Source organism: Nilaparvata lugens, chromosome 4 (genome assembly GCF_014356525.2).
Source record: "Nilaparvata lugens isolate BPH chromosome 4, ASM1435652v1, whole genome shotgun sequence".
Lineage (NCBI taxonomy): Eukaryota > Metazoa > Arthropoda > Insecta > Hemiptera > Delphacidae > Nilaparvata > Nilaparvata lugens.
In genome coordinates, this window is record NC_052507.1 from 32,973,582 (window position 1) to 32,998,274 (window position 24,693).

The 24,693-nt window shown below is 36.0% G+C and overlaps 1 protein-coding gene across 1 annotated transcript in view; it reads right to left on the reverse strand.

Moving 5' to 3' along the window:
- LOC111050143 overlaps positions 1–24,693 on the reverse strand; it is a 565,154-nt gene that overhangs the window by 174,855 nt on the left and 365,606 nt on the right. The window contains exon 27 of the mRNA XM_039426978.1: positions 12,785–12,847. Coding sequence (XP_039282912.1) covers positions 12,785–12,847 — 63 coding nt within the window. The remainder of the gene's footprint in view (positions 1–12,784; positions 12,848–24,693) is intronic.

Consider the following 24,693-nt stretch of genomic DNA (forward strand, 5'->3'; position numbering starts at 1 on the left):
ATTCTTTGCTCTATCAGCTCATAATCAGCACGGATTTTTTTCATCAATCGTTCAAAAAATATAAGGCCAAAAATATGATAAAGAGGCAGAAGTGTTTCTTCAAAAAATGTCTCATTTTCAAGAGCGGATATCTCAGAAACTATGAGAGATATGGAAAATGTGAAAAACAAAACTTGTTGGCAATTCTGTAAGCTTCAATTTATACAAATGTTCATAAGATGCATAGTTTCCGAGATATATGCGAAAAATGAAAAGATGGCACTTTCAAACCACCCCCACCACCTAAGCTAAAGGGGTGGGGGTGGTTTGAAAGTACCATCTTCTCATTTTTCGCATATATCTCGAAAACTATGTATCTTATAAACATTTGTATACTGTCAAAATTGAAGCTTACAAAATTGCCAACAAGTTTTGTCCTTTACATTTTTTCCATATCTCTCATAGTTTCTAAGATATCCGCTCTTGAAGGTGAGATATTTTTTGAAAAAAACACTTCTGCCTCCAATTTTTTCATAATTTTGGCCTTATAATTTTCGAACGATTGATGAAAAAAATCCGTGCTTATTATGAGCTGATAGAGCATCAAATTATCTTTCATTTTATGTATCTTTACACTATTTTACGCATTTCCTTATCAGCGTTGCAACAGTTTTAGTGTTGAGAGTGAAATTTGAAGGGAATGTTTGGAACACAATTTTCGACTTTGCAGCTTTATTGAGACTAGTTTGGAGGTGAGCATATAAAAAATCCCAACCCCTACATCATGTACTGAAGGAATGAGGGTGGTTTAAAGTTGCATCTTCCACATATTACTTATATGCTCATATCTTGGAAACAATGCGTTATATTGACACTTTTAACTACATAAAAATAAAGCTTGATAAATTTACAAGTTTTGTTTGGTAGAGGTTTTCGATAAATCCGATACTCTTCGAGATATTTATGTTCTAAAGTGATGCATTTTCGAAAAACCAGTTTTTCTTTCATTTTTTCGCTCTTAAAAGTCTTATAACTTTTCAACAATTGATGGAACAAGAATTTTCTAATTACGAGCTTGTAGAGCATCAAATTATCTTCCATTTCATGTATAATTCAACTATTTCACGCATTCCCATACGACAGATTGATTACCTATTGGAACGTCTGCGGAACTAAATACAGGGGGTGTTTCTAAACTTTCTACTGAAAAAAAGACACTCAAAACTAAAACTGCTACAACAGTCGAATGGGAATGCGTAAATTAGTCGTATTATACATGAAATGGAAGATAATTCAATGCTCTACAAGCTTGTAATCAGCACATTCTTGTTCCATCAATTTTTGAAATGTTAGAAGACTTGTAAGAGCGAAAAAATGAAAGAAAAACTGATTTTTCGAAAATGCATCACTTTAGAACATCTGAATATCTTGAAGAGTATCGGATTTATCGAAAACCTCCATGAAACACAACCTGTAGGAAATTTATTAAGCTTTATTTTTATGTAGTTGAATACGTCAATATAACGCATTGTTCCCAAGATATAAGCATGTAAGTAATATGTGGGAAATGCAACTTGCAAACCACCCTCATCCCTTCAGCACATGATGTAGGGGTTGAGATTTTTCATATGCTCACCTTCAAACTAGTCTCAATAAAGCTGCGAAGTCGAAAATTGTGTTCCAAGCATTCCCTTCAAATTTTATTGTCAACTAATCTATTGTTGCTGAACAGAAAATTTCACTCTCAGCACTAAAACTGCTGCAACACTGGTAGGGAAATGCGTAAAATAGTGTGTATATACATTAAATTGGAGATAATATTCTTTGCTCTATCAGCTCATAATCAGCACGGATTTTTTTCATCAATCGTTCAAAAAATATAAGGCCAAAAATATGATAAATCTGGAGGCAGAAGTGTTTTTTCAAAAAATGTCTCACTTTCAAGAGCGGATATCTCAGAAACTATGAGAGATATGGAAAAATGTGAAAAACAAAACTTGTTGGCAATTCTGTAAGCTTCAATTTATACAAATGTTCATAAGATGCATAGTTTCCGAGATATATGCGAAAAATGAAAAGATGGCACTTTCAAACCACCCCCACCCCTTTAGCACAGGTGGTAGGGGTAAGGACTTTTGATATGTTAATCCTCTACCTATCCTTGAAAGAACTGTGGAGTTGAAAATTGTGTTCCAAAATTTTCCCTCTATACCTTTATTTGAGCATTCGTTGCCTGGACTAATCCCTGTTTCAAATTTTTGTAAATTACTGATTTTGAATCACTGCATCTGGGAACTACTTTCATCATTTGTAAACGTCATCGTGACGAAAGCAATTTTCAATTTAATCAGCCAATCAGAAGCCCGGATTTATTTATTCAAGGGTGTATGAATTTAAGTGTTTTGGAGAATAACCACTTTTCGGATGATCATCTAGCGGTAAACAACCATGGTTGAATGTTCCCTGTTTGTTTTCAAATTGTTTTCAATGTTAAAGTAAATGTCCTAAATAACTGTAAATCAGCATCAAGTACCGTCTCTTATATATTTTTGATTAATTACGGAGTGAAGTGGAATATGGAAAATTAAAACGTCCCCGAACTTAGCCGCCGACACCCTGCCTGTGCCACACCGTGAGCGGTCCATAACCGAGGTCCAGTCAATTTTTATCCGAAAGCATCGAGTGAGTAATTCCATTTCAACATTTTGTATTGGGCTTAATGCACAGTGCAGTGCATCGATAAAATATAACAAAGCGCTAACAACGAATTATTTGAAACTGCGAGTCTCCGACAATACATTTGTATTAATTGTAATCCCATTCCTTGCTTTCCACGCCAGCCCCCTGAGTCTCAGTCGCTCAAGGCTAGTAATTAACTTATTTATCAAATATTATCAAATCTATCCAATTCAATATCTGGACTTTGTTGAATCAAATATCCTGCTAGAAACTTTAAATATAGTAACTCTTCAAATTATCATCACAGTGTTGAATGTGTTGAACACATTAAACTGTGATTTTTTGTATAAAGTGTGGATTTTTTTTGTGCGCATTATATTTGCAATTTATTATCAACTTATAGCCGGAAGTGTTATTGATATATTCGCAAGCGCCACGTTACACCACATTCCACCATCCGTGATTGGATATTATTTTTATATTTTTATTCAGTTCTATGAGGATGGTGTAATTGAGTCGAAAGGAGAGAATAACCACCTCCCAGACTGATTACTCCGGACTCATTCAACTCTTTCTTTGTATTGATCAGGAAGATCCCGGGCGGAGGTGAACCTCAAACAACGTGGAGATCATTACAAGAGGTAACCCCCCAGGAAGCTCATTACAATACTTAATATTAGTAGACGATAAAAATAAATACATATCTTAAAATATTCTATCCTATTCTATTCTATTCAAAATACCAGTCAACAAATATTTTTCATCTGCGATTCAAATCTGAAGCACACGAACTGGAGTCGGCCATTGTTTCGAGCTGTATTGTTACAATTTTGGCCGATAGATAGCGGAATCGGCAGTGCCAGCCGACAACCGGTTTCTATTTTCTAGTTATTACATTTTACGTTTTATTTAAAAAGAAAACATTATCACCAATAACGTGGGCTATTAAAATTATTTGATTTGCAGTTTCTATGAAATTTAGGTGAAGGAAATATATTGTGTACATCACGGGTGAAAATGCTTTTCCTCCCTCAGGGAAATTTTAGCCTTCGGCATCGCCTGGCACAACAAAATTTCCCCTCAGGGAGAAAGAGCTGTATTTTTCACTCTAGATATAACAACTAGACCATAATAACTATTTATGTCTTAGGGACCCAAATGGAAATTCCACTACAAATAAACTGATACTTCATAGTTCACATCATTTTGATATAATTTCATGTTTTTCTGTTATATGACTGTTATTTGTTGAACAGTCACCGGACAATTTTTACTCCTATTCAACTATTCTCAGTGCGCAGTGCACATGCAATCCCACTACAAACATGACCATTTGACAACAACATGCGTGGGGAGATCGGAGCGTATAAACAAGAACAGAGCATTACATCAGCATCGAACAATCCAAGACCATGTGTTGTATTTATATCCGACCGCGGTCGGCCGGCCGGCGAAAATCAACATCCACAGTCCATTGTTTGGCGAATATTATTCAGAGACGGAGCAGATGCTTGCTTTGCGCTCTTTCTCCGACCAAAACAGGCAGCCATTACCATAACGAGCCACCACCGCCACATATATGGACACACTGCTCATGTATTTAGCTTGTAATTGCAATCCGATCGACACTTCCTAGACTGTAAACAGTTTTGTAACGTCTGCCATAATTCACTGCACTGCCGACGACAAACGTGATTATCATGTGCCACGTGTCCCAACAGTGCACACTATCGATGAGCCCCGAAGCTAGAGGATGATTATCGAGAAATGAAAGTTATTGACTAAGAAAATGTTTGCTATGAACCCACGAGGCTGATTATTATGAAAAAATGTCATTGCGAGTACTGTATAACTCACTTTTAATTCAAAATGCAGGTTCAAGGGAATTGACACTGCACTCCTTTTAGTGTGTGTGTGTGTTTTAAATGTTTTTTCTTAGATGTATTGGACGCTGACTGCTCTTAAAAGTGAAGTACTTTTTTGGAAAGTGAGAATCTAATTGGATCATCAGTGAACAAGAGTATATTGTGTGTTTGAGATTTCAAGTTTATTTTGAATTGCTTGACAAAGTATTGATAAAGATTTTTCTCTAATAGATGAAGGATAATTTGGCCGAAGAATTTAAATATGCGACAGACGATAGAATTCACTAGCACCAATAACTAACTAACTCATTGGATACAGAATTGTCAGGGATTGCTCTCTATCAAAACACTCCAAATACTCTGAAGTTCTAATCACATAAATTGAAGAGAATTAACATTTTATATGAACCAAGCACTCAAAAGTAGAGAAGAATACACTTTCCCTGATTACTACAAGAAAAACTATTCCCAACTCATTACAGTGTTCCACTTCCTGACAGTGTGGTTAAGGATAGTAACCAATGTCCATTAGACAAAATCCAATCATTGCAAAGATAGTGTGTGTAATGACTCGGGAACAAAGTGTTGTATCTCAATTAGCGGTGAATTGAGGAAGCAGCGTGTTGATTACGTCATGGGTGGACGGGTGGTGGTGGGACGTGGCAGTAATGAGCGAGTATTTCCAGAAACAAAATCGTAAATTTGCAGCCTCCCTGATGCAGGCAGGAGGAAGCGAACTATAGAAAAGCAACGTAAAGACCGTGTTTGTTGATGCAGAAATAATTACTGCGCCTGGACTTATAACAAAGTTATGGCCCACTGTCGGACCAATAAACCTTCTAATGTAGCCGAGACTCAGCGCACATAAAACGATAATACAGACATAAATTATACGGCCAACAGCTTTGAAAGAGAGAAGAGTTTTCAGTTTAGTGAAATGGAATTCGGAACGACTCACTCGTTTTCTCATTTTTACGGTTACTCATTCAACTATTATATATACTGTACACCGCTCAGCCTAGATGCCATATTGACTGATGATGACTCAAGAAGGTCTTGCATCGTAAAATATCCGCTTATAAGATCCCAACAATCTAAAAGTTGCAAGCCTATATCAAAATTGGTTTGTTGACTGGAAGTGTGATAGCCACGTCTAACGACCGGTGCAGGTTCACTCATCTTTGCCATGGACTTCAATAATACTGTGCAAATGGGGTCTGAGTATTCCATTCTACAGGCTATTTATTCAGTTGAATATAAAAAGGCAAGGAAAAGAGATTAGTTGTAGCAATTCTATGATAAACTGAAGACATATACTAGATGATCATTTACGAATTTATTTTTTAAACAAAAGTCCACAGGATAGTCTAAAAGAAATTGAAGGAGATTTCTAACAGCAGAAATGGTAAAATGGTAATAGATTATGTCAAAACAGTGGTTTATTATTTCCACCTGATTGTTCAATCTGAATGAAATAATGTATTTTTGCTCCAATTTTTGTGAAATAAATGCGTTTTTCTCAAGTTTTCAGAAATCATTAAGTTTAATATTGAATTCTAATCAATTATTCCATCCTTATTAATTCAAAATTCCTAGTTGATAGTTTTTGGGCAAAAAATTGAACTCTTGAAAGTGGAATGTAACCTTTACCTTTTGAAACTGTTTATAACTTTTGGGAGAAGAGCAGTTTGTGCTATGCCTGTTGCTCCAGTCATTTCTATATGATTTGTGATTGAATTGATAAATGAAATGAATAAATATAAGAACTGAATAGAATCCTCTTCAATCACAATTTTTAGTGAGCTACGATAATCATCAAGTGGAACTGATTACCTGAAAGACTTCAAGAATTCAAAAAAATGAAAACTAGCATTTCTGATTACAATACTGTATAAAGAGAAACGCTCAATCAGAAAACGATTAACTCCTCTAAGAGGAAACGTGTACTTTGTGTACTACAAATGAAAACCCTAGAACAGTTTGTGATCTTTAATCTATTAGAAAAATTTGAAATGCTGGCTCATAATTCCATTTTCCGTTTCTTATACAGTATGTGTTTTCAATTGGAATTACCGAGTAGTTTGGTTGCAATCTCCTCGCATATTTTATAATGATTCATGTTCTCAGCAAGTTGATGCAACTAATACAAAAACATGATAAAAATTCTATACTATAAACAAAACTATATTCCGTTGTTGGAAAAGCCATACATCTGACATTTAACGACTTCATCATTCAATCCATCTTTATATCATTGGAATTTAGAGGTTTTCAAGAATATCCACCAATTCAATAATTTTTCCACATGAATTTTAATCCCAAGCAATCATTCTCAGTTTCTCCTCTCAATTTCAGTCGGTAAATGAATGTAATGTCACAAAGCTCCTTATTGTGGATGAAGGCAAGTTTCACTGCTAATATTCCTTGAAGATAAATCTCTCCATGCTCCATTCAACATCGCAACAAGCAGATAATCGCAGGGATTAGGCGCTGTCAAAATAAATAATCCGACTTGGATTTATTTAACTGGCGTGGTGGTTACTGGGCCTCTTCTTTCTTATCAACTCGATAATATCCGTCCCGAGAGTTTTATGATCAGGGGCAGATTGCCAACGCATTAAAATCGACTGCAACTGTCCTGCCTCTAAATCACACGCCACTGCTAGTAGTTTGTCTGTTGATGTTTTTCAAAAAGTAGGAAAAAGCCTAGTTATAGAACACACGTTTCTGAAGAGTAAGATAAAATTTATAGCATTAAGAGAATAAGAGAATCAGTATATGAAGTAGGAAACGAGAATTATAATTGAAAAGAAAAAATATAGAAGGTGGTAAAGAGTATGATGAAGATAGGTGGAAGATAGGGTATGAGGAAGACAAAAAGTGTTCAGATAAAATGTGATCATGACTGTCACTCATAGCTGTGTTGAATGCCTCATCAACAGCTACTGTAAATTCCTTTGAGCATCTGCGAGAAGAGCAGAGATTTCATATGAAGCTAGAATTTATTGCATGGCTGCATTGGTACTGAACTAACGATCGTAACACAACTCATTCCTCGCTCATTTTGAAGCACTTAAGCACTCCTTTTCCTCCTTGAATCATGAAGTCTTCTCTTTTTTATCTTTATTATTTTTAAAGTTCATAGTTTGTACCATAGATACTGCATAATCATTCCATTATAGTCTGTACGAATCCAGTCAAAATTATTGATCACTTGAAATGAGAAAATCTAGCATATCTACTCTCAGTAATCAGAATCTATTCCTAATATTATTATTATTGAACGGAAATTCAATTTTAATACATTAGCATTTGAATAATTGCAATTTCTCAGCAATTTCCATTTGTAGAATCTATTCCTGATTCTTTGCAATTCTCATTTTGTTTGTTGAATCCTAGATTGATCTTGGATGTTTTAAGAACGTTTGTTTGCTACTGTTGTTACGGTTCTGTAAATAACTTGCTTTTTCCTTCCTAGTTATTCTATTCTTTCACCGTTTCCGTCCGCTATTCGACCGACACAAATGGAATTTGTCTGGATTTTAATGCTCTGCTGAGAATTTGTTTATGCTTCTATCGTGTATTTACCGAATAGAGAAGCTGTTTTGCGCTTGCCCAGATTATCCGCAAATTGATTTCTTCACAATATTCATCTCTTGCGTTCTTGGGAAAACCTTTTCACGTTCTATTTCCAGAGAGTAAATAATATCAAATGTAGAATGATTTTATATTCACTTTTTCCCCCAGTAATTCATGATCATTCACATAAATAATTGCAGCAGAGAAGAAATCTTCCACAACGTATAATTGAGTGAACTTCATATTAATCAAGGGAGAAATCCCTTGGAAGGATTACTAAATGAATTTACTACTAGGATGAATTATAACAAATAATGAATTTTATTAGAATGTAGTATGTTTTCGTTGTTCTTCGTATTCTTCTTTTCTATGCAGTGCTTTGTATCCCCTCTCATTAGCCATAGGGACACAATAAACACTTTGATTCTTGTGTCATAACAATTCTACATCCCAAATACGAGGGATTAAAAGCTTGGTAAACTACTCATTGAAAAATTGTCCACGACATCGAGGCGGGTAATGAATCATTTCAGTCCAATATCTTTCTGTAACACAAATTTATACTTTCGCCACAATGCCGGGGAAGGCTTTTGGCATTGCTCCAACGAATAGTCATCGAATATTCGCAGTTATGGCAGGAAAAAATGTCGATCGTCGCCGTTCAACCAAGACAGAAAGTGGTAGATCCTTGCCAAGCCCACGTTATTTTACTAGGGTGAAATACATTCTCCTAGATCATATGTGGAGTTATGGGCACAAAGCAGTCTTCTTTGCAAGGTCGTTAGCTGAAAAACATCAATGTGAAACGACTTCGTGTTTTCCTCGGTTGAATTTGACTTCTAAATGGCTACTTTCTTGATACATTCGAGAATCCACCAAGCTTTCACAATGATTACACAAGCATTTTACAAGAAAAAATGAATTATAGTCAACTCCTCAGTTCCAATCTTATTATAATAAATCAGCATGTCTTTAGCAATAATTACTCATGTTATTCATTAATGTAATTACTGTACTTTGCTTACTGGTTGTATTGTTGTGAATGTTTTGAACTCAGACGCCGGGATGATATAGGTTGCTAATTAATTATCACATTTTACAGTATTAGATTTATGATATAATTAAACTCTTTATTGCTATCCGTCAAGTACATTCAATCATTCAAACTTTTATTGCTATCGGTTGTGTATATCCGTCATAGAATATTTGCATTCTTAAAATTATTTCACTCCCCTTATTCTACCATATCACAGTCGTCGACAATCATTCTTCTCCTTATTCCTTTCCATTATTTCTGATAAAATGATCATGTATCCTTATTGATTGATTGACCAATTTGAAAATTTCATTCTTAGATTCATGATTTTTTGTACTTAAAAAGCTAATTAAAAATGGTTTTCCCAGAAATGATTCGAACCTAGGTGTAAGAAAACATGTATCCTATCTATCATGTTTTTAGCTGATATGCACAATGTCACGAGCAGCTAGAAGTTGGAGCTCTAACTCAGTAATCCTCCTTCTTCAAGATCACTTATCACAAACATGTTGCACAGAAACTGAATGAAATAACCCCTCCAAGAACTGGAACTACATACTTGTCATGCTTGGTTGGAATAACCAGTCCTATAATAATGCTTCAACTGTTCATGATCTGCTGACATGCATAAAGGCCAACCATGACAGATTACTGCTTGCTGAATGGTACGGCAACTTTAGAGCGACATTGTATGAGTAGGCCTAGTAAGTCTGTGGATTAGTGAGAGATGTAGTGAGAAGAGGAAGAAGCTGAACGAGGATGGACGAAGAAAGGAAGGAGGAAGAAATGAGTTGCGGAGAAAGGAGAAAGAGAAGAGCTGTAGATGATGAAAAGTGGAAGGAGATGTGTGGTATACATAGTGAAGGGAAAGTTGGAGAGAGAAGGTTTGACAGAGAAGAATAAAGCGTTGAATATGAAGCAAGAAGACTATTGAGAGTTGTTAGAATAGAGACAAGGTGGAAGAGAAGATGTAAGGGAAGTAAGATAGAATAATTAATGAGTAGCAGATTGATGGAGTAGTTACGGAATCAAGGGAGATATATAGAGCAGAAGAAAATTAGATCTTGATTATTAGTAATAATTAAAATTAGAAATAGATATAATAATTTGGAAGAAAATGTTGAGAATAGGATGGAGTAACTGATAGAGAAGGAGTTTAGTCAATAAAAATCAGCTAGACAGCTACAGATGAAGAGGAGAAGACGGGTAGAGAACTATTATAGGAACGAGAGAAATAGTGCTACACAAAAAGTAATATATAAAAAAGATAGAATTTATAACGGAGAGAAAAGAGATGTATAACACAATACGAATACAGTGGAGTTCATAGGAAAATGAATAAAATAGAATATATTGAGCGAATGATGAGGAGTGGGAGGGTTATAAAAATATAATATCGAATATAGGATATAGAAGAGATAATAATAGAAGGAATGTACTGTAGGGGGAAGAAAGATAGAGAAAAATAGAAGGAAAGGGCAAGTGGGAGATAGAATGATGGGGAGAGAGAAGTGTAGCGACAGTAGATAGGGATAAAGCGAGAGAGAAATATTAAGATGGGTGTAAACCGCGTGGAGGGTGGAAGCTACTTCTCATTGAAGGGTCGGTTAAAGTTGTCCTTAAGGATTTGATCACCTAAGAACAAGAGACTGTGGCAGACTGGGGGTTCGGGAGTCACATAAAGTTGAGTGGATCACTGGCTGGTGCTTATCTCAACTCCCTCCCTTCCTCACCTTACCATGGGGAGTCCATGTGACATTGTGCCAACGTCTGGAGAGCAGCTCTGATCTGAGCAGAGATGTTGTAAAATCGGCCACAGTCTCATTCAGCTGTAAAATCTCCCCACCACCGATGACCTCACAGTCCACCACAGAAGCCAACTAATAAAATTCGATTACTGCCTAACCAACTTCTGAAGAGGAGATCGGTTCGATTGGAAAGAAAGAGCGAAAAACAGCTGGAAAAGGTACAGGAAGGATGACGATGAAGCAAAGCCTAATCGAAAATTGATGTATTGAAAGGTTGAATTGGGGGAGAGAAGTTAAAAATATAATTTCTTATAATGAAGACTGATTAAGCAGAATGCAAGTGAATGAGGAATTGGGAAATAGATAGCGGAAGGGGATGGAGACACATAAGAAGGAAGGCGTGAGATAAACAAGTAAATGAGGAAAGCGTAGAGGTGTAAATGGATATTTTAAAGAGAAACGATTCCGAATGAAACTACTTGAAATTATAATAACAACTACTTATCTATCAATAAAGAAAACTACTTTTGCTAAACATATAAAAAAATAAAAGACATGATGAGAAATAAGTGAGCAGTGGATGAATTATGGATACCAGATAGAAGAGGTATTATATAGTAGTTGAACGCTCACAAGAGCGCAATGCTATAGTGAAGGTCCACGTTATAATGGCAATGTTTTATTAGCAATGGCATTGCTATCCTTGTCTATCATTCAGCAAAGCCTTTCTCGCTTTGCTCTGTTGCCAGATCGTGTTTTAACAATGTAGGATTTAATAATCAACAAAGGTTTTTAAATCTTTTTTTTTCTATAAAAATTTATTATGCAATTAGACCAATTGGAAAATATAATTTCTTGCTTAACAAAATATAATTGACTATTTTTCATGAGAATGAAAAGTTAATATTACATCAATAAATCCTGTATCAGCTGAAGTCATTGACAAGACCGAGGATCGGCAACGTTGTTCTCCTATCTTTCTACATAGCCATTATGGACCTTACTATAATAGGAATGATTCTATTGAGAGAGAAGAGCTAGAGAAGTGAGAGAGAAGAATCGAACAACATTAAGAGTGGGTTGAGAAGGTTGGACGCTATTCAAATATCTGTTTATTTATTTATTGAATGAAGAAATGGAATTACATAATATGAGTATGACCATGGAAAAGGATAATCATGAAAAAAGAGATCATGAGAAGTCATTATAAATGCAAGTAGAAAGCAGAAAGAACGTGTTAGAAAAGCAAAAGGTGGGAAAAAATTGTTGAAAAAATAGTTGAGGAGTGCGGGGAAAGATCAATGCTTGAACAGAGACTAAAGAATAAAGAAGTGAAAGTGAGTGAGATGAAGAATTTTAAAATATAAGAGAGATAGATGATTAGCGTAACGGTAGGGAAAGATGGATAGACAGTGAGGAATGTAAACTGAATAAAGATTGGGGAGCCTACGTCTAGAGCAGAGATGAGAACAGTGAAAAGGCAAGTTGTGGTAAAGAGTAATATGAGAATGAAATAAGGGTAAGAGGAATAGAATAATAGGAGAGAGAGGGAAAGCTTAAAGAAGTAGGCGTGCGTGTGATTGCACCGATTATTTACTCACAGCCACCCATAAAAACCAATATATCTAACGGCTGCGTGATCCCCGAGACCCGAGCAACCTCTTAGTTTATCTCCAAGCTGACTGGCTACTAAACGCTAGGGGGGAAAACGGTACACTCAACATTAAACGGGGGACTCTTATCGATAGGCTCTTAGCAATCACGTTCGAACATTCACGTGAATACCTATAATTCAAGTCGGATGTATAAATAAATTGTTTGATAAAACCCGCTAGAATGTTGATAGGTTCTTTGAGAAAAGACCACATCAAGACAAAATAATTCAATTATTGACTCACCTGACAGTATTCGCGGTCCGTCGACTCCAAGTCGTCACCTCCCTCCACGTCTGGATCTTTATTCTGCAAAATTAAATAATTGTTACAAGTTATCATTCAATATGGGAGAGTATTGTGGAAGCTGAAAAAGCTCAATAGTTATAAAACATTATTTAGGGGATTAGTATTTAATTGTAAATAATTATTATTGTTACATTGGAATGCTGATTGAGATATTTAAAAATAATAATAATAGTTCAACTACTAATGAATTATTTTTCATAAACGGCTCTGTACTGTTCTGTTAAAATGGAAGGGGAGCAGTTTTTAACTAAACATTTTGTCCTATTCATATATATTATACTAGCTGGTAACCCGTGCTTTGCAAGGATATATTTTACTTAACAAACTGAAAACTTGACGTGATGAAATCTAGAAGAATTAAAAATAGGCCTATAAGAATCCTCGGTTATTTAAGAATTTATATGCGACATCTCAAGTAAATCAGTCCAGTAGTTCAGACGTGATGATGCGTCAAACATAATTTTCCTATCCTTTACAGGTGTATTCGTGTATAAGCCAGTTCTTTCCTTCATTATAGCATAGAAGATGATAAATGGATGGATTATATATCAGTATCTTTGAATTAGAATAACTTTTGAAAGGTTTGAGATATCGATGTGCGGTTTTCACCATATTTTCTCTTGAAATCCTGTATCGAGATCATATATCATATGACCACCTTCCAATTAAAAAAAAATGAAGTTGGATTCAAAATGGCGACTCGAAAATGGTGGACGAAATTTGGGTCGACGGGAAACCTGTTTTTATTATTCGAATAGGATTCCTAATCATACCTATCTTCTAATTTCTCTTTCAAAAGAAATGTTCAGCTGCTTCCATACAACAACTGGATCATGACAAATTGAAAACTTGACAAACTGAAAGATTGATGTAATCAAATCTTAAAGAATCGAGAATAGGCTAATCATCCTCGGTTAGTTCAGAATCTAGGTATATGCAAAATTTAAAGTTAATCAGTCCAGTAGTTGAGACGTGATTATGTGTCAAACATAATTTTCCTATTCCGTACGTGTATAAGCCAGTTCTTTCCTTTACTATAGTATAGATTATTATGTTGCTTTGGCCTGTGATCTGTATAAAATGTCCTGTAACATCTAAAGGTGCGACCACACATGCTGAACCGAACCTCGAACCGCGCGGCAAACCGTGCATTCCGCCGAACATCGTGCCTTTCAGCGAACATGATCATGTTTCATAAAGTTAAAAATCAGCTGTTAAACATTCACCGTACCGTATCCCGAACCGTTCGCCGTGCCGCTCGCCTCAGTTTTAAATGTTCGCCGTACCGCACTCCGAACGCTGAACTTTTCAGCCAATCAGAGTCCTCCATTACAATTCGCCGTGCAGTTTGCTCTACAATTTTGGCTATCCATCACAAGTGTAAACATGCGAACACGTTCGCGAACATGAATACAGCCATATGGGCCTTTTTTATTTTGATTAAATTCATGTTTTGGACAATTACTTGATAAAAAATGGTAGGACCTAATAAATATTTTCTAATTCAAATAAAGTAACTTCTGGAAAAATAATGGATGGATAAATACCAATATTGAAATATTGTTGACCAAGAATTTAGTACAACGACAATTCATTCAACTAATTCTGTACTGTTAAAATTATAATTTTTTTTTGTTAATCAATTCCATCAACTAACCATGAATTGACTGAAATAAATACTTCAATTCTCATGTATTTAATTAATCTAGAATTATATAAAAAATCTACAGTGTAGGTCATATCTAAATTCACAAAGAGTTCGATTGTTGTTGGCAAGAAACATGTTATTCAACGCAGAAATCATTGTTATTTTACTGAATGATAGGATAAGTTGAATAGTTTCCTTTTCAAGGGGAGCTTTGACAAGTCATAAAACAAAATTTTCATTTGAAGAAATATCGAAAAGGTGCATAGGACCTTATTTTTTTGTTCAGCTTGCTAAAATACCCCTCATTTTAATATTACAATTTTCGACTGACTGTACACTGAGTCAATGATTCTATCAGGGCTCGAATTATTTTGGAATTGTAATTAAAAAAGAATGGAAGAGAATAATTTATATATGTGAAAATATCAACACTTTATTCAAAGACATATTAACTGCATGCGTATTCATATTGCCGATAGAACTGTAGACTGTTATATTGATAAAACTGTAGACGTTTATTTAGCACTTTGTCTCTAAAAACTCTTCTAGCTGAAAAATTAATAATACATGCCACGTGTAGGCCTATACATTACATCAGAAAAACGAAGATTCAAAACTATGTTTTTCTAAAGGTGCATTTTCGTTTGTGCGTAAATTTCCGCAGTCGACAATGGCAAGCATTGTTGACATTCATATTGTAAAAATTTCAAATGTGCTAAAACAGCTGATCAAATAACTTTTCATTTTTTTGTCTTTATTATTGAAGAATCAAAAATTTCTAATAATATCAACAGATTGCCATTTAAAAGTTTGAAAAAGTTTAAGCTCAACCTGCCCCATTAAAACATAATTGAACATAATCTTTTAGGTTATGTAGACATATTGAAACAAAGACCTTAAAGATGCATAGACCTGCAGCGCTAGTGTCGTACTTGGAATATTGAAATCCGCTATTGAGGGGGCAACCCATAAGATTATTACATACCAATGCCACCAATGCCTTTGTGATCTATAGTATTACAAATATTATATATATATATAATATCTCGTGCTAAAATACCCCAATGGCAGCCTTCAATTTCAAGTAAGAGCTATCATTGGGAAGGCATAGGCATTGTGGGTCTATATCTCTTTAAGGTCTTTGTATTGAAATCTACCCAATCTGAGATTCTCTCCCTGTCGTGGTCGAAGACGGCATTTATGCACAAAGGAATACCCAGCTTAAACAGATGTTTTTGAGATAATTTCTTTCATTCAGCTCTTTCACATCCACTATTAATAACAGAGTTTGTGAAATCAAAAATATTTATTAATTATCAAAACAATACTATTATAAGTAATAATGATAATAATAATCTCATTATTATTAGATAATAATAATATTATTATTAAAAATTTCCAAATTTCCATACGTTTCAAGGTCCCCTGAGTCCAAAAAAGTGTTTTTTGGGTATTGGTCTGTGTGTGTGTGTGTGTTGTGTGTGTGTGTGTGTTGTGTGTGTGTGTGTGTGGTGTGTGTGTGTGTGGTGTGTGTGTGTGTGTGTGTGTTGTGTGTGTGTGTGTGTGTGGTGTGTGTGTGTGGTGTGTGTGTGTGGTGTGTGTGTGTGTGGTGTGTGTGTGTGTGGTGTGTGTGTGTGTGTGTGTGTGTGTGTGGTGTGTGTGTGTGTGGTGTGTGTGTGTGTGTGTTGTGTGTGTGTGTGTCCTTACACTATAAGGATCCGACACGAACAATTTCGATCAAATGCAATTCAATATGGCGGCTGAAATGGCGAAAATGTTGTCAAAAACCGGGTTTTTCGTGATTTTATCGAAAACGGCTCCAACGATTTTGATCATATTTATACCTAAAATAGTAGGGGGCCTACTATGTGGATAGTTGAGTTTGACTCTTTATTAAGGATAAGAATGCCAGAAGGGTGTTGTGTCTTGGCATATGCTGATGATTTTGTTGTGGTCGTTAGAGCATCATCAAGAGTACAGATAGAGGAAAGAGAAGCCTCAATGAAGCTTATTGAGAACTGGTGTAGAATGCACAAGATGAATATCAGTGTGGCCAAGACGCAGGCATTGATGCTTAAAGGTCATTTCAATAGATATCGGCGGCCGAGGATACATTTACAAGGAGAACTGATTTCCTATGCCGATGTGGTCAAGTACCTGGGAGTTTGCTTGGATGAGAAGCTGAGTTTCAAAGAGCACTTAATGCGCACTGGAAGGAAAGCGGTGGAAGCTTTTGCTAAAATAAAGAGGATAAGTAGAGCAAGTTGGGGTCTAGCTTTTAAAGATAGACTCCTAATGTATAAGGCAGTTTTTGAGGGAATTCTCTTCTATGCGGCCTCAACGTGGGCACATAGAGTGAGATTATCAAAATATGGTAAGTTATTGAACAGATACCAGAGACTAGCTTTACTGGTGGTTACTGGGGGCTATAGAACAGTTTCACAAGAGGCGCTGTGTGAATTGTGTGGAGTTCTTCCGGCTGACCTTAGGGCAATTGAATTGAAGACAATCTATGAGTTGGAAGCAGAAGGTAGATTAACATCAAGAAGAAAGAGGGAGATTGAGGAGGCAACTTGGCTGGCCTGGGAGGAACGATGGAGAAACTCGGCAGTCGGAAGATCACTGTTTGAAGTGATACCAAGTGTTATTGAAAGAAGAGATTGGTACTGGTTGCAACCTGATCATTACTCAACCCAGTTGTTGACTGGGCATGGGAAGTTCGGTGCATATTTGCGGAAATTTCATGTGCTGCAGGATTCTCGTTGTGAGCAGTGTTTGAGGCAGGAAGATAATGTGGCCCATGCTCTGTATCGGTGTGGCATGCATGTTGAGGACAGGAGAACAACAGAAAGATACCTACGCCGTTTTGGTTCCAGACTGGATCTTAGAGAAAATATAAGAAAATAAATTAAATGGAAGATTACTAGTCTGTATGTCAAACATCTAATAACAGCTAGAATGAGCCAGCTCTGAAAATGTTTCTATTTTGTTTTAATTTATGTGTAAATTTGTCTTTTCCAGGATCCTTGGACTGGTCTGCTGTTTTCCAGTGGTGAATGGCTGAATGACAATTGATAAATGTGTGAACTTTTGACTTAGAATGTGAATCTTTTCTATAAATGGGAGTTCTTGTCTGGTGGGGGCGTGGTGTGGCCTCTGGGGGTCGTGGGCGTGGCCTTTGTGTGGTTCCCGAACTGCATAAGGTGGTATCCTGCGATCTCGACCAGCTAGAACCTGGAAGAGGTCAAACGGTGCTGCAGGCTGTCCGGGGGCCTCACTGGGCAGTGGGTGGTTCCCTGGTGTAGCTTTCCCACGATCCCGACTGGATAGAATCTGGAAGGGGTCAAGAGGCAGCGAGCGGGCTGGGTTGAGCTACGCCACAGGATATGCTATGCATATGCCTCTTCCCGTTCATGGCTTCCTGGGGGACGCCCCGTGCCCTCGCTTGTGCTGGTCGTATACCGGACTTATGGGTTAACTTTGTCAATATAAAACTTTAAACCTGACTGCTAATATCAGAAGTAATGAATGCTGTACTGTGGAGAACGCTTGAAGTAATCGTGACTATAAGACTGACTGTGGTTGGTTCCTCCAAACTAGGTTGACGGAGGTTCTGACAATAACTTGACGTGGGTTTGCTCTAGATTTATGAGGTGTCACAAAAATATCATCCTGAATGAATAAATAAAAATCCATAAAAACGAATAAAAACTGAAAAATCAATAAAAACTACTAAAGCTGAAAAATCGAATAAAAACCAATAAAACGAGAAAAGCATATAAAAACTATAAAATCAAAATCTTTAATTGACTGACTGACTGACTTATTGTTGATGCTTATGCATCTGGGGCTAAATTGACTAAAGAATCGAGGAACAACAAGACTAGATATTGTAATAAAAATTCTTTTCTATTCATAAATAGCCACAGTAGGCTAACCCTTAGAAGTGGTGCCCTCGTAGCACCAGTAGACCTAAGTAGGAGGACTAACACTAGGCGGAAAATTTCGGTCTGCCCCTGACACTGGAAACAGTGTTGGTGGCAGGCCGAGGACAGTGAGTGGTGCTATGATACTTGTATCATAGTGCCACGCTAACTCAGTGCTGATCATACTATCACTGCGGCCTGAGTTTTCAGAAGCAGCTCGCACGCGCGGGAGAGTTGCAAGTTCTGCAGGAGAGGCCTTTGGGCCTATATACTGCAGGGGTGGAAGGTGGATACAGGAGTCAGCTCCTGTATCCGGGAATTTTGGGCTTCGGCCCCTCACACCTAAAATAGTCATTGATAAGCTATATCAACTGCCACAAGTCTCATATCTGTAAAAATTCCAGGAGCGCCACCCTATTTATGCAAAGTTTGATTTTATATTTCCAATTATCAGGCTTCAGATACAATTTAAACAAAAAAAATTCAAGTGGAGAAGATTGAGCATAAAAATCTCTACAATTAATGTTCAGTAACATTTTCGCTTAAATTGTAAATAAGCTTTACATTCAAGAAAATGTGATTATTCAATTGCAAATTATTGTTGATTCTATTTAATCATTCACTATGAAGAGATAGCAGACCTCGTGTGTCTGCAGCGTTATTGCCATGTCACCAGCTGGCAGACAAATCTTTGAATAGTAGACTTGAGATGCGCGGGAACACTAGCGTCAGGTGATCAATTTTCATAACGGCAAGGAAAGTTGTGTGAGTGCGCCACACCAGATTTTTTTTTTTTAATTTCTATCATATGAGTTGGTGAATTCGCTGTATGAAATCGTATATCCCATAAATTAATAATGAAATTTGAACATTAATAAATTATGAAAAGTCTAGAAGGAGAATTGAAATTTGGGCAAAATTTGGAGATCTAAATCATTCCCGTTTTTCCGGAATCCACAAGTTGACATGTTTTGATGCGAACAAACGAACACACGAACAAACACAACCCTACTCCCTCTTATTAAATCTATATCTATAAAAGGCTAAGCCCCGACAGACTGAAATCACACCACAGCCCAAACTACTGAGCCTACAAACTTGAAATTTTGAACAATTGTTTATGATAGCCTCAAAACATCGAATAAGAAAGGATTTTCAGAAATTTTTCCCCCTGAGGGAGCTGGGGCCCCCCAAACTTTTTAACCGCTCATTGCACAGCAAAGTCAAAAGGAATTTTTTTGTTCAGCTACGAAAAAAATAGATCAATGCAGAAAAATTCCGACCAGGAGCAGAGAGGAGTCCAGGAGAGGGCATTTTTTGAAAATTTTCATGTTAAATCACACATCTTGTTAAATCATTACAGCTCAAACTAATCAACCTACAGACTCAAAACTCTGCACAAATATTCTTCAAACATGCTAGACGCGCACTAAGAACGGATTTTTAGATATTTTGCCTTTAAAGGTTTCAAAGGATGAAAAAGGATCCTATTTAGTAAGGTTATGAACATGGTAAGGTGAATGCCATATGGAACTGAGATAATTTGACACGATTGATATTCAAAAATATGTTGTAATCATTGGAAAGCTTAAAATAATTTTATCAATCAGCTGATCGAATTTAATTTTCTGTGGATCGAAAGCGCGAGCTTGCCATGTGTTTGCTCCATTGTTGTATGCTTGGCCCGTTCGGTATGTGCCTTCTATCAGCTGTATATGGAGTCTCATACATTCCGATTAGAACAGAGCACAGAGATTTTCTTTGGTAAGGAGTTTGTTGATAATTCTTTTTTCAAATTCAAATTTTATTGCAAACAAAAATCACATTGAAAAATTTCTTAATAGACAACAAGATTACAAAAACGAGATGTCAAACATAAACCTACATTTATTTGTAGCACGGCCACAAAAAGATAAACTCGAGTACTAGCCGTGCGTTCATTCAATATAAATTATATTTTTGTGTTAATATCTTGTGAACAAAAAGTACGAGTTGATGAGAGATGTGAGTAATTTCTTATATTTGATCTAGATGGTTATTCATATTGTAGTAGTCGGGGTCACATCAATCAAAGTTTTTTATTTTGTAGCTAATAAATTTCATATGTATTGATTGTCCATGATGTATCCAGTGTCCATAATGGAAGTGATTGAACTACTCAAAATTAATGGCTTACTGGTCCTTCATAGAATTTATAGTATTCCTGGTGATTGAGCCTGTCTTTTTTCAGCGTTGACTATTGATAATAAAGCTTTATTTACAACTAGCTCACCTGGCGAACTTTGTACCGCCAAAAAGTCAATGTATCTCATGTCACACTTTACTTTATTTGGTGAATCATGAAATTTATCTGACAATCAATATTTCTATCCACATCTGAATACGAACTTCCTATGTGTTAGAACTTCCTCTGCTGTTAGTCATGCAGCATTCATTATTCCCAAAACATATTCTTCTCAATCAATTGGAAGTAATATCTAACAGTAAAGTGTTGAATTAAAAAAAAAATAGATAGGATAAATCAGTGTTTCAAAGATGAATTCAATGTTTCCATAGTTATTGATTGTCAATAGATGGTCCAGGAAATATATATGATGTACGATGAATCACCAGGAATTACTTATTCTTTCCATCTTCCATTAAGATGAATATGAGCTAAGCTAAATTAAAAAAAATTGTAAATTATTCTGCCATTAATGAATGCAATATGAACAATTCTCTTCCATGGGGTGAATAATTTTTTCCAACATTTTCCGGTTACTCAATGATAGGGAAGTTATAATTATTTGTATAGGTCTTCTAAGGAACCATTATCTACAGCTGGTACCAATCAACTACACTTCAACTCCAAACTACCGTTGTAATACCAGTAGCCTACACAATTTATCATAGGGTGACGTGTTTATTACAGCTGGTAACTTTAGATGCTAAATCATATTATCTCAATATGATCTTGAATCATGATTATCTCTCCGTTCTTCGGTAGCCGCTAGGCCGGCAATTTCGAAAACATAGGTCTGTAAAATGGATTAATTCTCATAATTTTCATAATGGTTCATAATTAGCCACCCTATTAAAATATCTGGAAATCAAATCTGGTAATCAACGGAAAAAATCCATGCTGATTATGAGCTTATATAACATCATATTCTCTTCAATTTGAAATTTACACATTTTTCGAATTTCCAAACATCTTTTGCAGCAGCTTTAGTGTTGAGTGTGAAATCTCCATTTTTGCTACAATAGAACAATAATTGACAAATGAATTTGGAGGGGATGTTTTAAACAAAATTTTTGACTTTGCAGCTATGTTGAGACTAGTTAGGAGGAGAACATATAGAAAGTCCATTCCCAACTCATGTTCTAAGGGGATGAGGGTAAACCACACCTCTTAGAACATAATTACCATCATTCATAATCACATTATACATAAATTCCATTATACATAGGGTTGAAGAAAATTCAATTCTCTATAAGCTCATAATCGAAATGGATTTTCCCATCGATTTTGGAAAAGTTATAGTAGAAGGCTAGAAGCTCTCTTAACCGACCTCGGATCAACCGCCTGTCGGATTAACCGACCGTTTCCAGGAATATACAAACTTCCGCTGCTGCTGCAATAACGATCCAAAAATAACTTTCATGTTTCAACAGGTCGAACATATGATTCCGTAGCAAGTCAAAATTCAGTCAGTTACTCTCAATATCATGTGCGGGCAGTTTCTAGTGTGCTAACTGTGTTTGCAAACTTTGATATTTAACAGTTTTTGATACCATAATTGTTTTTTTTAATTGTTTATGTAATTGACTTTGTTAGTGTAAAGTACAGTAGTGTAAAATGAGTGGTGTTAAACGTAAGAGACTGGTTGTGACAATGGAACAAAAACTAAAAGCAATAGAACGGCTTGATAAAGGGGAATCTGTTAAAAGCATTAGCGATGAACTCGGTGTCGGTGTTCATCAAGGGACATGGTAGATCATAAGGACTATTGGGTGAGTAATGGCTACAGTAGTTTTAAAAGTTTAGGAACAGTTTTTAAAAGCTTTTTTTCACGTGTTTGAATGATTTTAACACCTATTACGACTATTTACAATATTATTCGGTTTAACCGACCTTTTTCGTTATCCGACCTCGGTCCGGTCCCGTAGGGGTCGGTTAAGAGAGCTTCCACTGTAAGAGCGAAAATAAAAAAAAGTTGGTGATAATTGTTTTTTTTTCAAAAATGTCACACCTTCAAGAGCTGATATCTCCAAAACTAGAGGAGATAATAAGAAAAGTTTTAGAATGAATATTGTAGGAAATTATGTAAACTTGATTTGTTATATGACAGTCATGTCCTTATGATACATAGTTTTGAGTTTTATGCGAGAAACCCAAAAATGGTACCTTCATACCACCCCACACAGCACAGTGGGTAGGGGTGGGGACTTTTGATATGTTTACCTCCTTACTACCCTAAATTAAAAAAAATTGTAAATTATTCTGCCATAATTGAATGCAATATGAACAATTCTCTTCCATGGGGTGAATAATTTTTTCCAACATTTTCCGGTTACTCAATGATAGGGAAGTTATAATTATTTGTATAGGTCTTCTAAGGAACCATTATCTACAGCTGGTACCAATCAACTACACTTCAACTCCAACTACCGTTGTAATACCAGTAGCCTACACAATTTATCATAGGGTGACGTGTTTATTACAGCTGGTAACTTTAGATGCTAAATCATATTATCTCAATATGATCTTGAATCATGATTATCTCTCCGTTCTTCGGTAGCCGCTAGGCCGGCAATTTCGAAAACATAGGTCTGTAAAATGGATTAATTTTCATAATTAATTATTTTCATAATGGTTCATAACTAGCCACCCTATTAAAATATCTGGAAATCAAATCTGGTAATCAACGGAAAAAATCCATGCTGATTATGAGCTTATAGAACATCATATTCTCTTCAATTTGAAATTTACACATTTTTCGAATTTCCAAACATCTTTTGCAGCAGCTTTAGTGTTGAGTGTGAAATCTCCATTTTTGCAACAATAGAACAATAATTGACAAATGAATTTGGAGGGGATGTTTTAAACAAAATTTTTGACTTTGCAGCTATGTTGAGACTAGTTAGGAGGAGAACATATAGAAAGTCCCCATTCCCAACTCATGTTCTAAGGGGATGAGGGTAAACCACACCTCTTAGAACATAATTACCATCATTCATAAATCACATTATACATAAATTCCATTATACATAGGATTGAAGAAAATTCAATTCTCTATAAGCTCATAATCGAAATGGATTTTCCCATCGATTTTGGAAAAGTTATAGTAGAAGGCTAGAAGCTCTCTTAACCGACCTCGGATCAACCGCCTGTCGGATTAACCGACCGTTTCCAGGAATATACAAACTTCCGCTGCTGCTGCAATAACGATCCAAAAATAACTTTCATGTTTCAACAGGTCGAACATATGATTCCGTAGCAAGTCAAAATTCAGTCAGTTGCTCTCAATATCATGTGCGGGCAGTTTCTAGTGTGCTAACTGTGTTTGCAAACTTTGATATTTAACAGTTTTTGATACCATAATTGTTTTTTTTTTAATTGTTTATGTAATTGACTTTGTTAGTGTGAAGTACAGTAGTGTAAAATGAGTGGTGTTAAACGTAAGAGACTGGTTGTGACAATGGAACAAAAACTAAAAGCATAGAACGGCTTGATAAAGGGGAATCTGTTAAAAGCATTAGCGATGAACTCGGTGTCGGTGTTCATCAAGGGACATGGAAGATCATAAGGACTATTGGGTGAGTAATGGCTACAGTAGTTTTAAAAGTTTAGGAACAGTTTTTAAAAGCTTTTTTCACGTGTTTGAATGATTTTAACACCTATTACGACTATTTACAATATTATTCGGTTTAACCGACCTTTTTCGTTATCCGACCACGGTCCGGTCCCGTAGGGGTCGGTTAAGAGAGCTTCCACTGTAAGAGCGAAAATAAAAAAAAGTTGGTGATAATTGTTTTTTTTTCAAAAATGTCACACCTTCAAGAGCTGATATCTCCAAAACTAGAGGAGATAATAAGAAAAGTTTTAGAATGAATATTGTAGGAAATTATGTAAACTTGATTTGTTATATGACAGTCATGTCCTTATGATACATAGTTTTTGAGTTTTATGCGAGAAACCCAAAAATGGTACCTTCATACCACCCCACACAGCACAGTGGGTAGGGGTGGGGACTTTTGATATGTTTACCTCCTTACTACCCTAAACAGAA